The 21,967-nt window shown below is 52.1% G+C and overlaps 1 protein-coding gene across 1 annotated transcript in view; it reads right to left on the minus strand.

The window, feature by feature from the left end:
• Ptk7 (protein tyrosine kinase 7 (inactive)) overlaps positions 1-21,967 on the minus strand; it is a 69,957-nt gene that overhangs the window by 13,937 nt on the left and 34,053 nt on the right. Inside the window, exons 2-10 of the mRNA XM_075980780.1 lie at positions 10,435-10,722; positions 9,802-9,904; positions 9,267-9,457; positions 9,023-9,173; positions 7,018-7,166; positions 6,535-6,801; positions 700-833; positions 408-543; positions 169-288 (exon numbers count right to left, since the gene is read on the minus strand). Coding sequence (XP_075836895.1) covers positions 169-288; positions 408-543; positions 700-833; positions 6,535-6,801; positions 7,018-7,166; positions 9,023-9,173; positions 9,267-9,457; positions 9,802-9,904; positions 10,435-10,722 — 1,539 coding nt within the window. The remainder of the gene's footprint in view (positions 1-168; positions 289-407; positions 544-699; positions 834-6,534; positions 6,802-7,017; positions 7,167-9,022; positions 9,174-9,266; positions 9,458-9,801; positions 9,905-10,434; positions 10,723-21,967) is intronic.

Below are 21,967 nucleotides of genomic sequence, written 5' to 3' on the forward strand. Positions count from 1 at the left end.
TCCTTGAGCCCTTTGAGGTTACAGCTTCCCCCTCTCTACTGGACTATCAATCAGTCCTACATTTCTGGTTCCCCCCACAATTCTGGGTGCAGGCTGGGCACTTCCCTGTCCTTTAGACACACCCATCTGACAAGCTGCCTGCCGTAGTCTATGTCACATGGTACCCACCTGCCCGTACCCACTTAATTGTGGGCTTCTCTCGGCCAGTGGCTGAGCAGGGCACTGTGGCCTCCTTATCAAACTCCATGCACTGCTGTGGCTGCGGCGGGGGCGTGAACTTGAGTTTCTCTGGGTCGGTGAGGGAGGAGAAGAGGAGGGATTGAGACAGGGAGAGAGGCCAGGGCCATCCCCGCCGCCCCTCCCCATCGCTCCTCTGCCCAGACAGGCCAGGTACTCTCCCAACTCACCCAGCACCTGGACACGGGCCTGGGCCTCGATGCTGCCGGCCGGGGTGCTGCTCACACAGCGGTACAAGGTCCCATCATACACCTCCACACTATTGATGCGTAAGGTCCCATTCTTAGAAACCTCGAACCGTGAGTCCTGCAGGACACAGACTTGCGTGAAAAAGGGCTAATAACAAGGGCTCCACACACATCTCCCCGAGACCAGCCTCAGGGGTTTGGAAGCTCTGGGGTAAGCACCGAGACGGGCTGTGGAGGAAAACTCTCCCAGCCACACAAAGCCATCCTCTCTCACCTCCGAGATAAGCATTTGGTTCCTGTACCAGATGACAGTAGGCTTGGGTGTGGCCTGTGTCAGACAGTGCAGATAGCCGGGTTTGCCCTCCTCCAGCTGGCTGTCTTGGGGCTTCTTTAGCCACGTGGGTACAGCTGGAGCGGCAAGGAGAAACCGCAAAAGCTAAATAACAGGTTTGGAAACCAAAGGACCCCAGTCCCAGAAGACTAGACACCAGGTTCCCCGGATGACACCCAAACTTTCCAACACCTTCATTTCGTCCACAGTAAACACCCAAGGTGCCTTCCTCCACCCATGCTCCAGCTAGGAATCCAGGCGCTCCAAGAAGCAACATCGACTGCTACCCCAAGGCAGAGGGCCTGCAGCTGGGGTTCACAAGGCCCCACCAGAGCACTGGCTGCTCTTCTAACGGCCCTGGATCTGATTCCCAGCACCCACACGGCAGCTCACAACCATCTGTAACTCCAGTTCTGGGGATACAACAGCTTCTGGTCTTCACAGACCGCAAACACGCATATAATACACAGACATACAGACGGGAAAAACCATTTTACACATAAAATAAAAATAAATTATTAAAAAAAAAGGACCCCACCATCCTGGTTCTTTTTTGCATCACATACCAGGCCACAGTCAGTGCTATAGTTCGATTATGAAATGCTCCCACAGGCTTATGTGTTGATGCTTGGCCCACAGCTGGTGGCACTATTCTGGAATATGGCAGAACTTTAGCAGAAGCTATGTGGAAGAAGTAGTCACTGAGGGTCTGCTGGTCAAGTCGCCTGTGTCTGTGTCCCACACCCATCCTCCTTGGACCTCTCTCTGCTTCCTGGCCTCTTTGAGATGAGTAGCCTCTGACTCGGGCTGCTGCAGCCCTAATATTCTGCTCCCCTTAGGCCCACAGCCATAGAGCCAACAGACCAGAGCCGTACATAAATCCTTGCCCTTTAAACCTAACTCCTCAAACATTTGTCGTAGTGTGACTTGGTCCTTGAAACTGTTGCATTTTAGGGGCACTGGCTCCCTGAATAATCTCCTCTACCATATGAATAGACAACCCCAACCCCACGGCAAGCGGGCTCTCTACTGGTGTGCCCAGATGGACAGCTGGAGGCATTCATACTTCACATTCATACTTGCTGGGCGGTGGCGGCGCACGCCTTTAATCCCAGCACTCAGGAGAGGCAGAGGCCAGCGAATCTCTGTGAGTTCGAGGCCAGCCTGGTCTACAGAGAGAGTTCCAGAACAGAAGAAAACTGTCTCAAGAAAAAAGAAAACTAAACTTGTTTCCCCCTCCAAATCCTGTTGGCCTGGTGTGTTCTCTCTCTCTCTCTCTCTCTCTCTCTCTCTCTCTCATTCTCTCTCTCTCTCTCTCTCTCTCTCTCACACACACACACACACACACACACACACACACACACACACACACACACATTGTTTCCCAGCCAAATGTAGAAGCTACATGTCCAGCCCTGACTTACTGGCCTCGAGGCGATAATCTGTATTCTACACCAACCCTGCCTATTGAAGCTCCGAAACTGGGCCTGACTTTGACCAATTCTCATGTTCACCACTACTTCCTCTTGTTCAGGTTCAATCAATAGCTCCCATCTATTAACTGCTCTCCCTATTTATACTCTCGTTTGTTCTGAAACGGGGTCTCACTATACAGCCCTGGCTATCCTGACACTTCCTGTGTACACTAGGTGGGCCTTGAACTCACAGAAATCCATCTGCCTCTGCCTCCTGAGGGCTAGGACTGAAAGTGTCACCACCATGCCCCGCTCCCATTACACTCCTAAAAATGTTTTTATTACTTTAGTCCCAGCACCTGGGAAGCAGAAACAGCCGGATCTCTGAGTGCAAGGCCTGTCTGGTCTACACAGTGGCTAGTTGGGGTGGCGTGTGTGGCAGTCAGTGACAACTTGCTGACGCCAATCTCGCCTTTCACCCTATGGGCCCCAGGGACAGAACTCGGGCTGTCAGACTCGGTAGCAAGCATCCACCCCACATCTGAGCAGGCCCATTCCCACTTTGGGCCCTGCCATTCCAGCTTTCTCAGAACAGTCTTCCACTTAGAAGCCTACAAGGACTTGCTGTCTGCCCTGGTGAGGCAGTGTTTGCAACAGCAGCAGCTGGTAGCCTGTGAGACCCCTTTTATCTCTCGTTAATGTCACAGCCATACATTCTCCATCAAGAGGCAGTCTCTCTCTCTCGATCTCCACTTCCTGGAACCTGGGTGGCCTGAGACTGGCCTTGCCTTCTAGAATATATATTTGCCCTCTCGGAATCCAGTTTCTATGTGAGGAAACTTGGCCTAGCTAGACATGTGAACAAGACTATCAGAGACCAGCTAGTTACTGTCTGTGGGTTGACTGACCACCCTCCAACAGCCCCGTGCTCTTGAGCCCTCGAAGGTGACTCCCACCCGCTTCAGCGGCTGTTCCAAACCACCAGATTTAAGAGCTGCTTGTTAGGGTGGTGGGCAAGCGGCACCTGAACAAGAGCTGAAGGCTGTGTTTTTACAGGTATCCATACCTCACACAACCTCAGCCACTCTCACTAGCATTCAACTGAAGCCCCACAGCTTCACCCACCCACTTCTAGCCATGATTCTTCCTTAGTTACCAGCTCAAACGTCACCTTCCACAGAGGTCTCCCCTCATTCCCATCCCTCCGATCTCATCATTCACCAGGTTATTTTTCTATGTAGTTGTACCAAAACCTAAAATTATATATTTAGGGGTCTGGAGAGATGGCTCAGCAATTAAGAGCACTTGGTGCCATTGCGGAAGACCTAGGCTCAGTTCCCAGCACCCACATGGCAGTTCACAAGCAGCATTAAACTCCTAGGGAGGGGATCCAATCCTCCCTTCTGGCCTCTGTGGACACCAGGCATGCATGTGCTGCAAAGACAGAACCCCCATATACACAGATGGAAATAAGGTATTAAAGTCTAAGTTGTTTCTCACATTTGCTGTCTCCCCTGCTAGAATAGGCTGCATGGGATGCATGTGTGTGTGCTGCTTACTGATACATTCCCAGAACTGGGAACTGTATGCCTAGCATGAAGGGGTCACCCAAGAGATCTCTGCTGACTGAATGAGGTCCCGGAACTCCAGCTCCTGACTCTCCACCCGGCATCTCCACCTAGCCTAGTGTGGCTCCCGACTCTCCACACCTGACCTAGCGTGGATCCTGACTCTCCACCCTGACCTAGCGTGGCTCCTGACATCTCCACCCTGACCTAGCGTGGATCCTGACTCTCCACACCTGGCCTAGTGTGGATCCTGACTCTCCACCCTGACCTAGCGTGGCTCCCGACTCTCCACCCTGACCTAGCATGGCTCCTGACTCTCACCCTGACCTAGCGTGGATCCTGACTCTCCACACCTGGCCTAGTGTGGATCCTGACTCTCCACCCTGACCTAGCGTGGCTCCTGACATCTCCACCCTGACCTAGCATGGCTCCTGACTCTCACCCTGACCTAGCGTGGATCCTGACTCTCCACCCTGACCTAGCGTGGCTCCTGACATCTCCACCCTGACCTAGCGTGGATCCTGACTCTCCACACCTGGCCTAGTGTGGATCCTGACTCTCCACCCTGACCTAGTGTGGCTCCTGACTCTCCACCCTGACCTAGCATGGCTCCTGACTCTCACCCTGACCTAGCGTGGCTCCTGACTCTCCACACCTGACCTAGCGTGGATCCTGACTCTCCACCCTGACCTAGCGTGGCTCCTGACATCTCCACCCTGACCTAGCGTGGATCCTGACTCTCCACACCTGGCCTAGCATGGATCCTGACTCTCCACCCTAACCTAGCGTGGCTCCTGACTCTCCACCCTGACCTAGCATGGCTCCTGACTCTCACCCTGACCTAGCGTGGATCCTGACTCTCCACCCTGACCTAGCGTGGCTCCTGACATCTCCACCCTGACCTAGCGTGGATCCTGACTCTCCACACCTGGCCTAGTGTGGATCCTGACTCTCCACCCTGACCTAGTGTGGCTCCTGACTCTCCACCCTGACCTAGCATGGCTCCTGACTCTCACCCTGACCTAGCGTGGATCCTGACTCTCCAAACCTGACCTAGCGTGGCTCCTGACTCTCCACCCTGACCTAGTGTGGCTCCTGACTCTCCACCCTGACCTAGCGTGGATCCTGACTCTCCACACCTGGCCTAGCATGGCTCCTGACTCTCCACTTGGCATCTCCACCATGACCTAGCGTGGCTCCTGACTCTCCACCCGGCATCTCCACCCCGACCAACAATGGCTGGCCTCACGTGCATACTGCTCTCCTATCCCTCAGGTCTCTCCAGAGCGTGCCCAGCACAGTCTCATCACTCTGCCTCGGGACTGACCACAGCCAGCAGTTCCCAAGCTGAACATGTTTAAGCATGAGGTCCTGAGTCTGCGTGTCCTGAAGTGCCCTTTTAACAAAGCAGTGAGCCTCGAACCCCGTGAGGGGTGGCGGTGCAACTCACACCTGTCTATATGCTGTTGCATAAACATCCTCTGCATCGAACTAAGTCATTGGAGATGTCAGTATTTTTTACTTAGAAACAGGGATTCCTTCAGCTGAGGATGTCCTTGAACACCGATCCTCCTGAGGCTCAGATTATAAGCGTGGGCCACCATTTCCAGTTTATGTGGCACAGGGGAGCAAACTCGGGCTTTGTGCACGGCCGATGAGCCCTCTACCAGCGGAGCTACATCTCTAGCCCAATTTCATTATCTCTACAGGAAGAATCACCAAGATGTCTGATTTTTAAAAAATGTTTAAAGTGTATTTGTTTTTATTTTACACAGAACAGTGTTTTATTTGCAAGGACGAATGTAGACCACATGCCTGGGGCCTGTCGAGGTTAAAGGATGGCATCAGGTCCCTGGAACTAGAGTTACAGAGAGTTGTGAGCCCCCACATGAGGGCTCTTACCCACCGAGCCACCGCCAGCCACAAGCCTGCAAAGTACAATGAACTACAACAAAACTGTCATTTGACCACTGCTAGTTCTCAAAGAGAAAGAGAAAGATGCTGGCCAGCTGGTTAGCTGGCTCAGTGGGTAAAATGCATGTTACATGCGCATGTGGATCTAGTCTGCAGCTATGGGACTCATGTGAGACCTGTTATAGCGGTATACATCTGGAACCCCAGAACTGGGCAGCAAGAATGGAAGGATCCTGGAACCCGATGGGGAAGCCAGTGCTAATAGCAAACTCTGGGCTCAACAGTGAGAGTCCATGTCTAACAGTGGACAGTGAGAGAAAGGCACACTGACCTCTGGCTTCCACACATACAGGTGAACACACACACACACACCACACACAGGTGAACGCGCACACACACACGAGCACACACACACACACACCATACACAGGTGAACACATACACACAGGTGAACACACCACACACTACACACACAGGTGAACACACACACATACCACACTGAGAAAGAGAGAGATCTTTTTCATCTGCAACATTTGATCTTTCCAACTCTCTTGTTATGGATAAGGAGACAGCCCTGTAGCTCAGGGAACATGATCCCAGTGGTTACTCTGTGCACTGTGTGCAGAATGGGATCCAGGTCTCCAGATTCCCAGACAGTGTTCATCCTCTGTGGTCAGGGGACTACTCTCCAGGGAGGGCTGGTTTACTTCCTCTGGTGTACCACCTCTACTTTTGTGTCTGGCACACTACTGCTAGATGACCAACATTCCCAAGAGCCCAGAACCTGGAGTGGTGTACACCAAGGAAACCTCGATCCATCACACCCTCACCCCAAACCTCCTAGGCTACTAATCCTCACCCTTCAGGGAACAAATACTCACTGGCCACAGTGATGTTGACGTCCTGTCGCCGCTGACCAGCAAGGTTGGCTGCATGGCAGGTGTAGATACCAGCGTCACTCTCAGCGATAGCGGCAAACACAAGCTCATGACCCTTCTGGTAGACCTTGCCATAGGCAGGAAGCCGGACTCCGGCATGTTCCCACCATACACTGGGTGCAGGCAGACCCTGTGGGACTGGGCAGGCAACACGCTCCTCACCACCAGCTGTGAATACCCGCGGTTCAAACGGCAACATGTCTTCGATCTCTGCAAGGGCGTGAGGAGAAGGTAGACTGCCTGACTGCCTTGGGCGTCTAGGGACGGAGTGCCTTACAATAAGCCACCCCTCAGCCACAATTCCTCCTCTTGGCATCCTTTTCCTCTCTCTGCACTCCAAGCTGGTGGCTAAGTCAAACAAGGATCCTAAATCTCCAGAAGCCACCAACACTGGACACAGTGCTTACCTCCACACCAGAGACCTACCTGCCAGGTGAAGTGTGGCTTCCAGGACGATGGGTGGGCCCCTCTGACCCTGGCCAATACAACGGTAGACTCCTGCATTTCGCGGCCGGACCTGGGTCAGCAGCAGAGAGCCATTGGCGAACACCACAGCTTTGCGGAGGTGAGGGGGGCTGTGGAGGAAGGGGGCACTGTTAGATGCAGCCCTAGGCCTCCTTCTGACACAGGATTCCAGGCATCTCAATGGCCTGTGTTGTGGGAAGGGTGCATATGTGCACTTATTCATGGGTATGTGCAGGTTGTAATTTCCTTTTCTTATTCTTAAATTTTATTTTATGTGTATATTTGCCTGTGTATCTATCTGCACCATGTGCATGCTTAGTGTCAGCAGAGGCCAGAAGAGGGCCCCAGATACTCTGGAGTTAGAGACAGTTGTGGGCTGCCTTGCAGGGGCTTAGAATCAAACCCAGATGCTCTGCAGGAGCAGGAAGTGCTCTTAACTGAGCCATCTCTCCAGCCTCTCTTTCTTTTCCCCAGGCAGGGTTTCACTGTGTTCCCCTGGCTGGCCTGCAATTCTCCATGTAAACCAAGCTGGCCTAGAACTTACATAGAACCTCCTGCCCCTGCCTCTGAATTCTGGGATCAAGGTGTATACTATCAAATTTGGCAGCCTCTTTCCTTTCTCTCTCTTTCTTTCTGTTTTTATCTTTCAAGACAGGGCTTCTCTGTGTAGCACTGGCTGTCCTGTGCAGACCAGGCTGGATTTGAACTCAGGGTTCCACCTGCCTCTGCCTCCCGAAGGGATTAAAGGTGTGCACCACAGAACCACTTTTTTTTCTAAATCCTTTTTATTTCATGTATACTGGTGTTCTGCCTACATGTATGTCTGGACTCTGGACCCTACCTTTTCAGCTGGATGGCTGGCCAGCCCCAGGTCCACCTATCTCTGCCCGTCACCACTGGGGTTCCATGCACACTGCCACACCTCGCATCCTCACACAGGCGCTGAGGATCTGAATGTAGGTCTTCGTGTTTCTCAGCAATCACTTTACCCACCTCTTCAGTCTCTAAACTCCAATTTTTCATCCCCCTGCCTCAACCTCTTAAATATTGGGATTGCTAGCACAAGTCGCCACGCTCAGTGTTAGGTGCTTTCCAACTGCAGAGAGCTCAATTTTGGGGAAGGAGGGTGAAGCAGAATGCAGTGTAAGTAAGAGAAAGTCAGGATAGTGAGGCCACCTTCCTGAAGACACCCCAGCTTCAAGGACAAGCGCCTCCAAGCCAAATCAGATGGCCTGATGATGTCCTTAGGACTAAAGCCCCTAGCCTACGGCACCATGTCATCCCCGTTCCCAGTCCCCCATCCCCGTCCCACCCCCTCACCCCCATGACCACCATTATGTTCAGTACCACAAAGGCTTTTTCTCCTCTCCTACAGTCTAGACAAGCATCCTGATAGAAGGACAAACCCTCCCCGAAGTTTCAGAGACATTTGCCTCCTCCTAGAAAGTGTGTGGTGATGTCAGCATCATCTTGGACCTTTCTATGAAGACTGTGATCACAGCCCCCTCTCCTCTCCACACCCACCTCCCCTCTGGTATTCTGAACTTTCTCAGCTACTTCTACAACTCTCGTCCCAACTCTAGCTCCAATTTCTTCTCAAACAGCCTGCTAGATAACGACACGGCTTTTAGCCTGTGTCAATATCCTCTAAAGCACTGAACACGACAAGCAGTCCAACCATAAGGGATGAGAAGGCCGTAGACAAAACACAGGATCGGGGTCTAGGTTAGGCAGCACTTGGCCTCTCTGACAACACCTGTGTTATCACCCCTGAGTCTCTACTCTTCATCCCAGACTCACGTGGGCAAGACCTGAAGGTAATTATGACACAGTCATGGCTAGATCATGGAGTGTCTATGTGGGAATCACAGAAGGCACTTCCTAGAACTTCCCCTTTGGGACTCTTTCAGCCACACTGCCATCTGCTGGAAATGTGCAAAAATACAAGTTCATGTCCACGTCTTACCGGCTGCGGTTAGTGATGGGGGTCTCATCTTCAAAGACCCACTGGAGGCTCGGGGGTGGCTGGGCTGAGAACTGGCAGTGGAACATGGCCTCCTCGTTCTTTGCTACGACAACATTCTGAGGAGCCAGCACAACCCTAGCAAAGCTTTCATCTGTGAAAGGGGAAACCCGGAGGGGTGAGCAGGCAGGGCAGAGAGCCCCCTCTTCTCTCCCCCTCCCCTCTACTCTCCCCCTGACAGGCTCACCTGCGATGCTCAGGGTAAAGTTCTGACTGCTACAGGCTTGGCCAAAGGCATTGTGGGCACAGCAGGAGTAGAGGCCACTATGCTCAGGGCTGGCCGGCCGTAGGGTCAGGTTCCTCTCCTTGCTACTGACTGTGTGGGTGCTCTGATCATCGGAGAGGGGGGTCCCATCTCGGAACCACTGGTAGGTAGGCCTGTCGTGGGAATGGGGGTCATAAGTAGGCAAAAGTGGATCAGACTCAAAAGTCTAACAGAACACTCCAGTTTACAAGTGGAGGAACGGGGGCCTGAGGAGGGGAGTCATAGCGCAGGGACAGAAGCAGAGAGATGGCAGGTCTGTCTGTTCCTAGAATCCAGGTCTTCCCACACAGTGCTCACCTTCTCCAGCCACTAGAGGCTGCTGGGCGCACTTAGGGCGGGATGGAAAGCAAATTTGGGTCGGAGGGGTTGGTTACGGAATAAAGCAAAGTAGATAAACACAGACGCTAGGACTTGGGGTGACATCGCTTCCTGTCTCCCACTCTCCCTGGCTTCTTACCGAGGGTGCCCGTCAATGTGGCAACGAAGCGTGACCTGGGTCTGTGGCTGGATCTCAGATTCTGAGGCTGGATGCTTCAGGACCACAGGACCTGCCTCGATCCCTGGAGCAGAGGCCACACAGTGAGAGAGGGCAACAGGGAAACGTGGAAGGGGAGGAGGACACTATGGAGCCCGCAGGCTCTGGAACCACACATGCAGGTGGGTACTGTGAAGCTACGGTGAGACCACGGCAGACACAGGTCACAGGCCCTGTCCCTGGCAGGTCACATTTAATACATGCCAAGGACATCCATGAAAGCTTCTGCAGATAAATGGAACTTGAAGCGGTTGGGGGGAGGCTGGGAAAATAGCTGTGGTAATAGCGTATGCTCAGCATATGTGGGACTCTGGGTCTGGCACACAGCAAAGAAAGGGGAAGGGAGGGGCTGGGAGGATGAAGGGGAGAAGACAGGGTGGGGAAGCAGAAGATGGAGAAGGAAGAAAAGTGAGGAGAGAGGGAAGAAGGCAAGTCCCTCTTCTCCACGCAAGCAGTACCACAGCTAAACTCTGAAAGTAGGAGAAACTGAGGCACAAGGCTCCCGAGTCTGCCGGATGCACAGGCACAGTGCCCACCCTCCACACGGGCTCTCACATTTGATGTTGAAGGAGGCGTTGGCGCTGCGGGCTTCCTCTCCAGTGATGTTATCCCGAGCCACACACTGGAAGGCACCAGAATCCTGAAGCCGGTCCACAGCTGCAAAGCTCAGGCTGCTGCCCTGGGCAAAACGTCGCTCCGTGTCCTGGACAGGCACTCCGTTAAGCAGCCAGTGCACCTCCACTGGGCCGGGGGCCTCAACTTCACAGCGGAGCAGCGCCCGGCGCCCTTGCAGTGCATCCTGGGAAGACGGCTCCTTGATGAAGACGATTGCTGCCTGGGCACCTGCAGATACGGATGTGGGAGAAGCAGGGTCAGGAGGAGTTCACATCTCCATCCTAACACAGAGGAGAGGGGCTGTGGACACAGCTGGCCAATGAACACAGGATAAAGGACAAGGGTAGAGCTGCCAACAATCCACTGAGGAGCTCAAATTGCACTGGGTGCTCTGCAGAATCCAAAGACAAACCACACTCTGGTCAAGGGACCTTGAGTTCTGAGGTCACACAGGACCAACACACAAGACGTGACAGTGGCTATGTAAATGCTGTGTAGACGGCGTGGGCAGCTGGTGCCTGTTGGAGTACAGATGTGGAAGGGAGCCTCGAGGTCTGGATGGGGGCCGACTGCATCAGGCTTCCCAAAGAGAAGGGCCCCAGACCTACAGGACCAGATCCTAGGTCTTGGTGCTAAACGGGGAGCAGGGGACATTACAAGCAACCCAACCCTCCCTTACCGACCCCAGAATCAAGGCACAGAACGAAGTTCAACCTTGACCTAAAGAACATCGTGGAAAGACGGTGACTTAGTCTGAAACACCTGAGAGTAGCAGCAACAGAGGTGGTCAGAGAAGCTTTGGAGCCAAAGGCGATGCTTTGGGAGACACCATCCTCTCGCTGGACACAAGCCACGGCAGACATGCAAAGGCCGTCCTAGCATCCTCTACTATCTCTAAAGTCCAGGAGCAGCCAGAGCCACAGAGTTCTATGTAAAGATGTTTGCTTTCCTGCACCATGGTCCCTCACCTTTGGTCACAACTAGGGGAACAACGAGGAACAAAGAGGGGCCCCACAACCAAAGGCAGAAGCACGCCAGGGAGAACAGGGGAGATCAAACACCTGTGCTGAGCAGATGGCCTGGAGAGGTGGAGGGCAGGGCTGGACACGTGGGTGGTATGGTTAGAGCAGATGGGAGGAACACACCGGGCTTTGTTCCTGCCCCGTGTGGGTGCCGTGCAGAGCCCTGGAGCCACTGGGCTTGAACACGGAAGAACTTCTTGGTTCCCAGTCACCAAGAAGAAACAGGCTGAGAACCACGTAAGGGCAGGGGGACAGTAGTAGGGTCACTTTCCAAGTCGCTGGGGATCAGTCATGACCTAGCGAGCACTCTCCAAGGACCCCGGAGTGGGGTTTGGTTCTTCCAGGCTGAGACTCTGTCTTCTCATAGAGTCTATGTCTATACAAGTCCTAGGATCCAGGAGGGCTGGGTCCAGATGAAGGGCTAGTCTGGTACCAGTCCATCTCCCAGTCTCCCCAAATCCCACATCTCCTGACACAGTCACAGGGAGCTAGAGGTGTCCTAAAGTCTCCTTGTTCCTTCTCAATGGGGCCCTGTTGGTTCTCTGGCTAAGAAAATTCTCTACCAAGCAGGGTGATCCCTCCCATTGTGCCAGTTAACAAATATACCTTCAGGCACTGCTGAGCAGCCCCAGTTACCATGCCAACCCAGACACTCCCCTATACACTTCTGAATACTCCGCAGGGGTGTGGTCCTGCCCCTGCTAGGTATCACGGTACAACCCCTGTGTCATACCAAACAGTAAGCTCATGCCCAGAAATATGAAGGATAACTCACATGTCCAAAGCTAGGCCAGTAACTCAAAAAAGCCAGGCTCTTCCCAGCCTGCCCTGGAAATACCTGACCCTATAAAGGGGAGTCAGTTTCCACAGTCAGGTAGTGTGGCACACACATCTCCCACAGACAACACCAGGCTCACAAAGACACTCAAAGAATACTGGTTGACCTGAAGAAAATTCCTGTCTGGGACAGGCTTGACATCAGGAACACTTGCCATCCACCTCCTGAGACTGGTAGATTCAGCTGTAAATACAATTCATCAAAATCTTGGGACCTTCAACCTGTAACACCAGGGTGCTCCCCAAAGAGCAGAGAGATCTTTGTGGCAGCCAGGGTATCCAACTTGTTCCTCAGAACAGCATGAATACAGGGCAACACGAGACTGTAAACCTGCTTAAAACATCGTGAGTCTAAAAAAACCCAAAAGCGTGTGCTTGTGTGTGTACATGTGCACACGCATGAAGAGGCCAGAGGTCAACCTCAGGTATCATCCCCCAGGAGCGTCTGGCACAGGGTCTCACTGATCTGGAACTCATCAAGTAGATCAGGCTGTCTGGCCAAGGGATCCCCAGGGAGCCTGTCTTATGCCTCTCTGGTCCTAGGATTCCAGGCAAATGGCACCATACCTGGATTCTTATGTAGCCTAGGGACTGAACTCAGGCCTTCACGCCTGGGTGCCAAGCACTGTACTGAGCTGTCTCCTCTGGTTTGCGATGGTTTTATTGATTTGTTTGTGTGGGCGGAGATCTGAGGACAATCCCTTAGAACTGGTTCTCTCCTTCCACCATATGGGTTCCAGGAATTGGACTCAGGTCATTTATCAGGCACGATGACAAGTGCCTTTATCCATTTAACCATCTCACTGTTTAAACCCATGAGATTTTTTTTTTCTTGTGTGGGAGGTGGGAGCAGTCTGATTGTGTGAGGTTTTTTTTTCCTTAAAGGTTTATTTCCTTTTCAAACATGTGTGGGTATCCAGATTCAGACAGATCAGACTCAGATCTGTCGTCCTCCATGTGATGAGCCATGATGCAGCTATGTATGTAACGTGCCTTGGCCAGAGTTTGCCTTTCGTAAAAGGCAACTATTGTTAATCCCATGAACTCTCTTCCTGCTCAAGGACCCAAATTCTCAGAACATTAGAAAACTCTCCTCACGCCACGGTCCAGGGATATGCCCAAAGCAGGGGCAGCAGACGGACCACCACCGGAGAGCAGAAGACAACCAGATGGTGGCTAGGACGAGGGAATAGGCCCTGGGGGTGCAGGAACCACAGACCACCTGCCGCAAAATCTGAGAGGACAGCAGCCCAGTCACCCCGACTTCGCTCCCCACATCCTCTCCTGGGGCCGGAGCTAAGCTGCTCTAGAGCAGTGACCAGAGATGCTGCATTCCCAGACTGCCACTCAGAGCGCCCCATCCCGTACCCTATGACATGGCCTGGGAAACATCAAAGCTAGGCCCCCTAGGGGCCTCGGTCCTGACGTCAGCCCACAGCAGGGCCTGGTTAGTGCTCGGCTGGAACAGACTTAATGTTTCAAAAACCAGCAGAAAGGAGCCTCCAGGCTTATCTGAGCCCCAGGTCAGTGGCCCCACAATGACTCAGAAGGCAATGGGAATGTGCCCAGACTGCCACCCTGCATGGCTTGTGATAGGTGTTGTTCCATTAATGTTTCTGGGAACCAGAGCATCCCTGGCAACAATGTCAGGCCCCAGGGGCTCTTAGAAGGTGTTTGTGCAGATGGTAGGAAATGGAATACAGCCAGGCAGTGGTGGCGTATGCCTTTAATTCCAGAACTCAGGAGGCAGAGGCAGGAGGATCTCTGTGAGTTTAAGGCCAGTCTGGTCTACAGAGTGAGTTCCAGGACAGGCTCCAAGCTACAGAGAAACCCTGTCTCAAAACCCAAGTGATACAACAATGACAGAGCGAGCTTTCAGAGACTAAAGGCCTATCTCAAGATGTGCATTTTGTCCCTTACCTCCGACTTGAGGATGCCCTCAGTTCTGCAGTCTGGGAAAAGCCACCTCTGGTGACTCAACGGTCCCAAGTCTCCTAAAGCTGCACTGTCACTGGGCCTTGTAGTGGAGCTGCATGACAGCAGGCAGCCTTCCTGACACAAAGTGGCCCTATCCTGTTACAATCTGGGGGCTCTTTTTCCCTACTAACAATAAAGACACAAGGCTACCATCCAGGCTGTACGTGGATTTATATTTACTAAGTCCACAGACATCATGGTGCATCCAAACGGGAACACTGGCCAGGCAGGACTTTGCCCATGGGCGCAAGCGTCCCAAGAAACAGCTTGGCAACATGCAGGCAGCGCCATCTCCCTCCACCAGGCAGAAACCCCAGCAGAGCCGAGCTGTGACTACCTCACAGGACATTTCCCAAGCCCTATCTTTGGGTGTCTAACAGGCACTATACAGACATGACTGCATTGTAGTCCCAACTTCTCAAGACAAGGCCAGCTTTCACACCTCTCTGCCTGACATCCAGCTGTACCCCATGAACAACCCTGGTCTGACACCCACTCCCTGGATCATTCTCTGAGCTCCAGACCAGTCTGTGTTCATGAGTGTGTACACATACACGTGTTTACACGCTAGCTGCATGGAGCAAGGAGCAGCAGTAAGCTTAGTTTGGGGATTTTGTCTTGTGGTACTGGGGTTCAAACTCGGGGCCTTGAACATGATGAGCGTTCTACCATGGAATTACACTCCTAACCATAGAGGTGTGTGCATGTGTGCGCATGCGAGCGCATGCACAAGCATGCTTTGAAACAGGGTCTCACTATGTAGCCTTGACTGGCCTGGATCTTGATGTATATAGACCAGGCTGACCTCCATCTCAGAGAAATCTGTCTGCCTCTAATCTCTCAAGTGCTGCGATTAAATGAGTGTACCACCACAGCTGGCCTTAGTTCTTGGTTTTTTAGACAGGGTCTTACAATGCAGCTCAAGCCAATCATGAATTTGAGATCCTCCTGCCTCCGCCTCCCAAGTACTGAGAGAACACATATATGCCTCCACTACACACTGCCAAGCAACAGGACACTTTACATTTCAGCTCAAAGTAATCGGGGCTAGGTCAACTGCCCATCTCCCAGGGCCAATTCCTCTGACTATGAAGGAAAAAAAAAGCCTCTAGGACCTGAACAGGCTTCAGAACCTGCATGTGACCAAATAATTTTAATTTCTTCTTCTCCCTCTTATTAAATAAAATCCCATTCTTTGGACAGGTGTCTCAGGACCAGGCGAAGCTACTGTGTGCCCTGCCAGCCCAAGCATCCAGGAGTATTTGACATGGTGGTGTATGTTCGTGACAGTGACTGTGAGTCCATCCTCAGACTTGGTGCTGAAATCACATAGAGAACCCTCAGAGTAGGTGAAAAGGGTATTTCAACTCCCAGCCACAAAGAACAACCTGGGTGAGGTAAACTTCCCCAAGGCCCACCAGTCAGCCACACACACCTGGCCAGCTCTTGTACACCAGACCAAAGTGGATCCTGTTGGAGCAGATAGCGACAGAAATAAGGGCCAGTGTGCCAAGTTTCCATGCCCTTTCTGGAGCGACAACACGAGGGCACAGGCTAGAACAAGCAGCCTTCGACGTGAGAAGCACAGATGCTCCAGGTACGGGAGCCAGTGAGTCTCCGGTCCCACACAAGGATGGTCCCCAACAGACTCTCCATATTCTGTTCTTTCTCTTTAAACTTATAATATGCCTGCCTCTGAGTTATGCCGCATGCATGCAGGTGCCCTTGGAGGCCAGAAGAGGGCATCAGATGTCCTGGACCTGGAGTTAAACATGGCTGTGAGGCACGTGCCTCCTGGAAGCCGAACCCAGCTCCACTGCAAGAGCCGCAAGCACTCAACTGCTCAGGCGCCTCTTTGGGCCCCTTGTGCATTCTTTTTTTTTTAATTTATTTATTAAAGATTTCTGTCTCTTCCCCGCCACCGCCTCCCATTTCCCTCCCCCTCCCCCAATCTCACGCAGCCTAGGGTGGCCTGCCAAGCAGTTGAGGATGACCTTGACCTTCCAGTCCCCTGCCTGCTGTGATCATAGGTCTGTCCCACCACACTGAGTTTGCAGGGTGTTGGGGGTCAAACCCAGGTCCTTCAGAAAAGCAACTAGTGCTTTTTAACTGCCCAGCCATCTCTGCAGGCCCCACTGGTGAACTTTTGAGGACTGTGTCTCCATTACTGTGGGAATAAAGCACAGGGATGGATGATCACAAGCCCAGGCATCTCCAGCTCCCCCGGGTTGGGACTGGTGGCTGGAGCTGAAATACCCACCTACTCCAAGGGAGTGTGTGCAGGTTCGGTACCAAGTCTGAGGAGGGTTAGCACAGAACACACGGCATCAGGGTCACTGACATTGGCCCACAGCTAACTTCAAACCCCACACCTCTCTATATGCCCCAGGTCTACAAACAGCCTGTGGACTGGTCACTAGCTGGAGCCCTACAGTCCCCAACAATCCATTCCTGCAGAGCGGAGGGTAACAGGAGAGCAGTGTGTTGGCCTTCGCCCCTGAGCAGGCTCCCTCAGCAGGGACTGAGGACGAACCTAGGGGGCCGGTCCTCCCCCTCCAGCCTCAGAACTGCACGGCCCACCTCCAGGGAGGCCACGTGTCTAGTACCATGTGGATGCTCCACAGCCCCTGGCCACACTACAGGTGTGGCATTCTCTGTCTTCCAGCGGGGGGGGGGGGGAGGGGGCGTGGAACTTGTCAGGTGCCACATCCTGAGAGACCCTCATGCATGTCTCCGAGGAACCAGCAATGCATTAAAACTCAGAGAGAAGTAGTGCAATTGTGAGGAAGAACCATGGTTAGGGAGCCCTGGTTCTAGTCCTCCTAGACTGTAACCCTACCTGACCACCCCCACCAGCCTCCAAGACACAACCCTGAATGAATTAGTTCCAAAGATGGGGAGCATCCGAGACTCAGAGGCCCCACTCCACAGGCTGCTTCCGCACCCCAGCCTCCAACTGTACAGTTGGCTCCCATTTGGCAAATGTGGGGAGGGATTAATTGTGACCCTCTACACGGCAGGTGCATGGAGTCCGAGGCAGCTGGGGACAGAGGAGGATCTGTCATCTCTGCTGTGACCCTCCCTTTCCTAGGCTCAGCCTCCTTATGCTTCTCTATGCCACTGAGGCCATGTGCCACACCCACAGGGAGGGCTGACATTTGTGCCCATGATAACAACTCTGTGTCCCCCTGGTGACTAGGACATTAGGAAAAGTGCCCATGAGCAAGTACGGCCGTGTTCTCAACCCTCCCAACGCTCCTACCCTTTAATACAGCTAGCTCCTCATGTTCTTGTGACCCCAACCATAAAATCGTCTTCATTGCTGCTTCATGACTGTAATTTTGCTACTGCTATGAACTACAATGTAAACACCTGTACTCTCTGAAGGGACGAGAACAGTCTGAATGCCAAGCTCACCTGAAATAGCGGTCTAGATCTATCTTCGTCTACCAGTCACTGCGGGTTTTCTCTACAGGCCTGAGTTGCCCATCTGGAAGAAGGACGTTTACACCACCCCCATCTTACATGAGGCCGTTTAAATGTAGCTTAATTTGAACTGAAATCCATGTGGGCTGGAGAGATGGTCCTCTTCTTGAGGACCCAGGCTCAGGTCTCAGCACCCACAGCCGGCAGCTCACAACCACCTCTAACTTCAACTCCAGGGACCTGAGCTCTGCGAACCCTCTCGGCACTTAGTGGGGTACATAACATCACGCTGCTGCCGCTGGGTGGTGGTGCGCACCAGGCAGGCGGAGCTCTGTGAGTTCAAGGCCAGCCTGGTCTACAGAGAGAGCTCCCTCTGGAGGATACACAGAGAAAACGTGTCTCAAAAAAACAAAAAATGAAACAAAACAAAAAGCATGGTCCCCATACCACCCGCATACACACACCACACAACACATCACACACATCACACAGCACATGCATATCACCCACATACACACACCACACAACACTTATCACACACACAACACACCATATATTTAGAATAATAAAAATAAAATAAAATATAATTGAAAATTCTCTTCCTCAAGCCACATTCCAAGTACTCAGAGTCATATCCAGCCTGCGGTCACCATACTGAACAACCAGAGGAAACTGCTTCACTCTGGAAGAGTGTGCTCAGTGGTCTAGCCTGCAGTCACCATACTGAACCACCAGAGGAAACGGCTTCACCCTGGAAGAGTGTGCTCAGTGGTCTAGCCTGCCTACCGCTGCAGGCTCTGAAAGACGATGTGTTGTTTCTGGCCCAAGGAATTTAACACTGGTCAGCAATATTTATTTCTGTATCTGTACATATATGATAGTGTGTGTATTATGTATGTGGTATGTGTGTGTGATGTGTGTACGCAGGTGATATGCATGTGCTGTGTGATGTGTGATGTGTTGTGTGGTGTGTGTATGCGGGTGATATGCATGTGCTGTGTGTGTATGGGAGAGGGAGAGAGAGACCACAAACCAGAGGCTGACTCCTGCTATCTTTCCCAATCAGCCTCTACCTCGTATATTGAGGTGGAGTCTCTCTGTTGAACAAGGAACTCTTGACTCAGCTTGTGTAGTTAGCCAGCTTACCTCCTGTGCACGCCACGCCTGTCTCCCAATTATGCAGGTTCTGGGGATCTGAACTCTAGTCCTCATGTTCATGTGACCCTCAGCTGGCTTTTACAGACAAGGGTCTCTTCCTTAGGAAGAGACCTGAAGTTAGGGTCTCTTCCTAAGTGGCAGAGGGAGCGCCTGCTCCTGCTCACATCTGGTTCTCAGGTCCATCTCCTCTTCCTAGCCACCCAAAGAAAGCCATGGCTTCTTTTCCGTCCACTGAGTCCCCTTCAGCACCACTCCCCACCACCATTCTGTTGGGTTCGATATAAATCCTTTTGTTAGGATTATTCTAAACTATAACAGTTGTTTTATATGTAAGTACTTTTTAACAGACTCTTATTTTTAACTATACATGTATGTACGTGGGTGTGTGCATGTAAGTGCAGGTACTAACGCAGGCCAGGAGGGGGCACCCTCCTGGAACACGGGTGCTGGGAACTGAACTCAGGTCCGCTGCAAGAGGGCCAGTTCTCCAGCCATGCGCATAGGTGTTTCTAACATGTAAATGGTCTCGTATTGTGTCTTCTCTGCAGGCAGTTTTCACTTCCGTTTGCCATAGTTCTGAGGCTCCTTTTCTGTGGCCTGCACCTGCACCCTGCTGTCCTCGTCTGGGCAGGAGAAGCAGAAAAGGTTCTTGTTTAGAAGGATGAAGAGATGGCTCGGTGGTGACTAAAGAGGACTTGCTGCTCCCCCAAAGGCCACTTCCTAGCACTCACATCGGGCTGCTCCAGGGAATCTGATACATCTTTTGCTTTTGTGGGCACCTGAACACCCATCACACACACCACACATACACATCACACATACCACACAAATACACACACCACACACACTCACATGTACATACATCACCCACACATCAATCAATCGATCTTAGACCTGGCATGGTGGCACACACCTCTTTAATCCCCAGCATGCAGGAGGCAGAGGCAGGAGGATCCATGAGTTCAAGGTCAGCCTGGTTTACACAGCAAGTTCCAGAACAGCCAGGGCTATATAGTGAGACCATCTCAACAAAAATTGTTTTTTTAACAAGCAGGCACTGAGCACAGTTGTCCACACCCTGACATTCAATCTTTACCACATACTTTCCACCCCACATGCAGAGGAACCCTTGTTTTCCCCGCAAGTGTCTGGGTATCCTCAGGGCCTGAACACACACTTCTCCTGTTCTCCAGTTTCCTCACACCACACACACACACACACACACACACTTCTGTTCTCCAGTATACACACACACACACACACACACACACACACACTCACACTTCTGTTCTCCAGTCTCCTCACACACCACACACACTCACACACACACTTCTGTTCTCAAGTCTACACACACACACACACACACACACACACACTCACACACTTCTGTTCTCCAGTCTCCACACACACACACTCACACTTCTGTTCTCCAGTCTCCACACACACACACACACACACACACACTTCTGTTCTCCAGTCTCCACACACACACACACAGACTCACACACTTCTGTTCTCCAGTCTCCACACACACACACACACACACACTTCTGTTCTCCAGTCTCCACACACACACACACACACACACTCACACTTCTGTTCTCCAGTCTCCACACACACTTCTGTTCTCCAGTCTCCACACACACACACACACACACACACTCACACTTCTGTTCTCCAGTCTACACACACACACACACACACACACACACACTCACACTTCTGTTCTCCAGTCTCCACACACACACACACACACACACACTCACACTTCTGTTCTCCAGTCTCCACACACACACACACTTCTGTTCTCCAGTCTCCACACACACACACACACACACACTCACACTTCTGTTCTCCAGTCTCCACACACACTTCTGTTCTCCAGTCTCCACACACACACACACACACACACTCACACTTCTGTTCTCCAGTCTCCACACACACACACACACACACACACACTTCTGTTCTCCAGTATCCACACACACACAAACACACACACACACACACACACACTCACACTTCTGTTCTCCAGTCTCCACACACACACACACTCACACTTCTGTTCTCCAGTCTCCACACACACACACACACACACAAACTCACACTTCTGTTCTTCAGTCTACACACACACACACACACACACACACACACTCACACTTCTGTTCTTCAGTCTCCACACACACACACACACTTCTGTTCTCCAGTCTCCACACACACACTTCTGTTCTCCAGTCTCCACACACACACACACACATACACACTCACACACACTTCTGTTCTCCAGTCTCCACACACACACACACACACACATTCTGTTCTCCAGTCTCCACACACACACACACTCACACACACTTCTGTTCTCTAATCTCCACACACACACACTTCTGTTCTCCAGTCTCCACACACACACACACACACACACACTTCTGTTCTCTAATCTCCACACACACACACTTCTGTTCTCCAGTCTCCACACACACACACACACTTCTGTTCTCCAGTCTCCACACACACACACACACACACTTCTGTTCTCTAATCTCCACACACACACACTTCTGTTCTCCAGTCTCCACACACACACACACACACACACACACTTCTGTTCTCCAGTCTCCACACACACACACACACACACTTCTGTTCTCCAGTCTCCACAAACACACACACACTTCTGTTCTCTAATCTCCACACACACACACACACACACACACTCACACTTCTGTTCTCCAGTCTCCACACACACACACACACACACACACTCACACTTCTGTTCTCCAGTCTCCACACACACACACACACACACACACTCACACTTCTGTTCTCCAGTCTCCACACACACACACACACACACACACACTCACACTTCTGTTCTCCAGTCTCCACACACACACACACACACACACACTCACACTTCTGTTCTCCAGTCTCCACACACACACACACACACACACACACACACACTCACACTTCTGTTCTCCAGTCTCCACACACACACACACACACACACACTCACACTTCTGTTCTCCAGTCTCCACACACACACACAC

Source organism: Microtus pennsylvanicus, chromosome 7, assembly GCF_037038515.1.
Source record: "Microtus pennsylvanicus isolate mMicPen1 chromosome 7, mMicPen1.hap1, whole genome shotgun sequence".
Classification (NCBI taxonomy): domain Eukaryota; kingdom Metazoa; phylum Chordata; class Mammalia; order Rodentia; family Cricetidae; genus Microtus; species Microtus pennsylvanicus.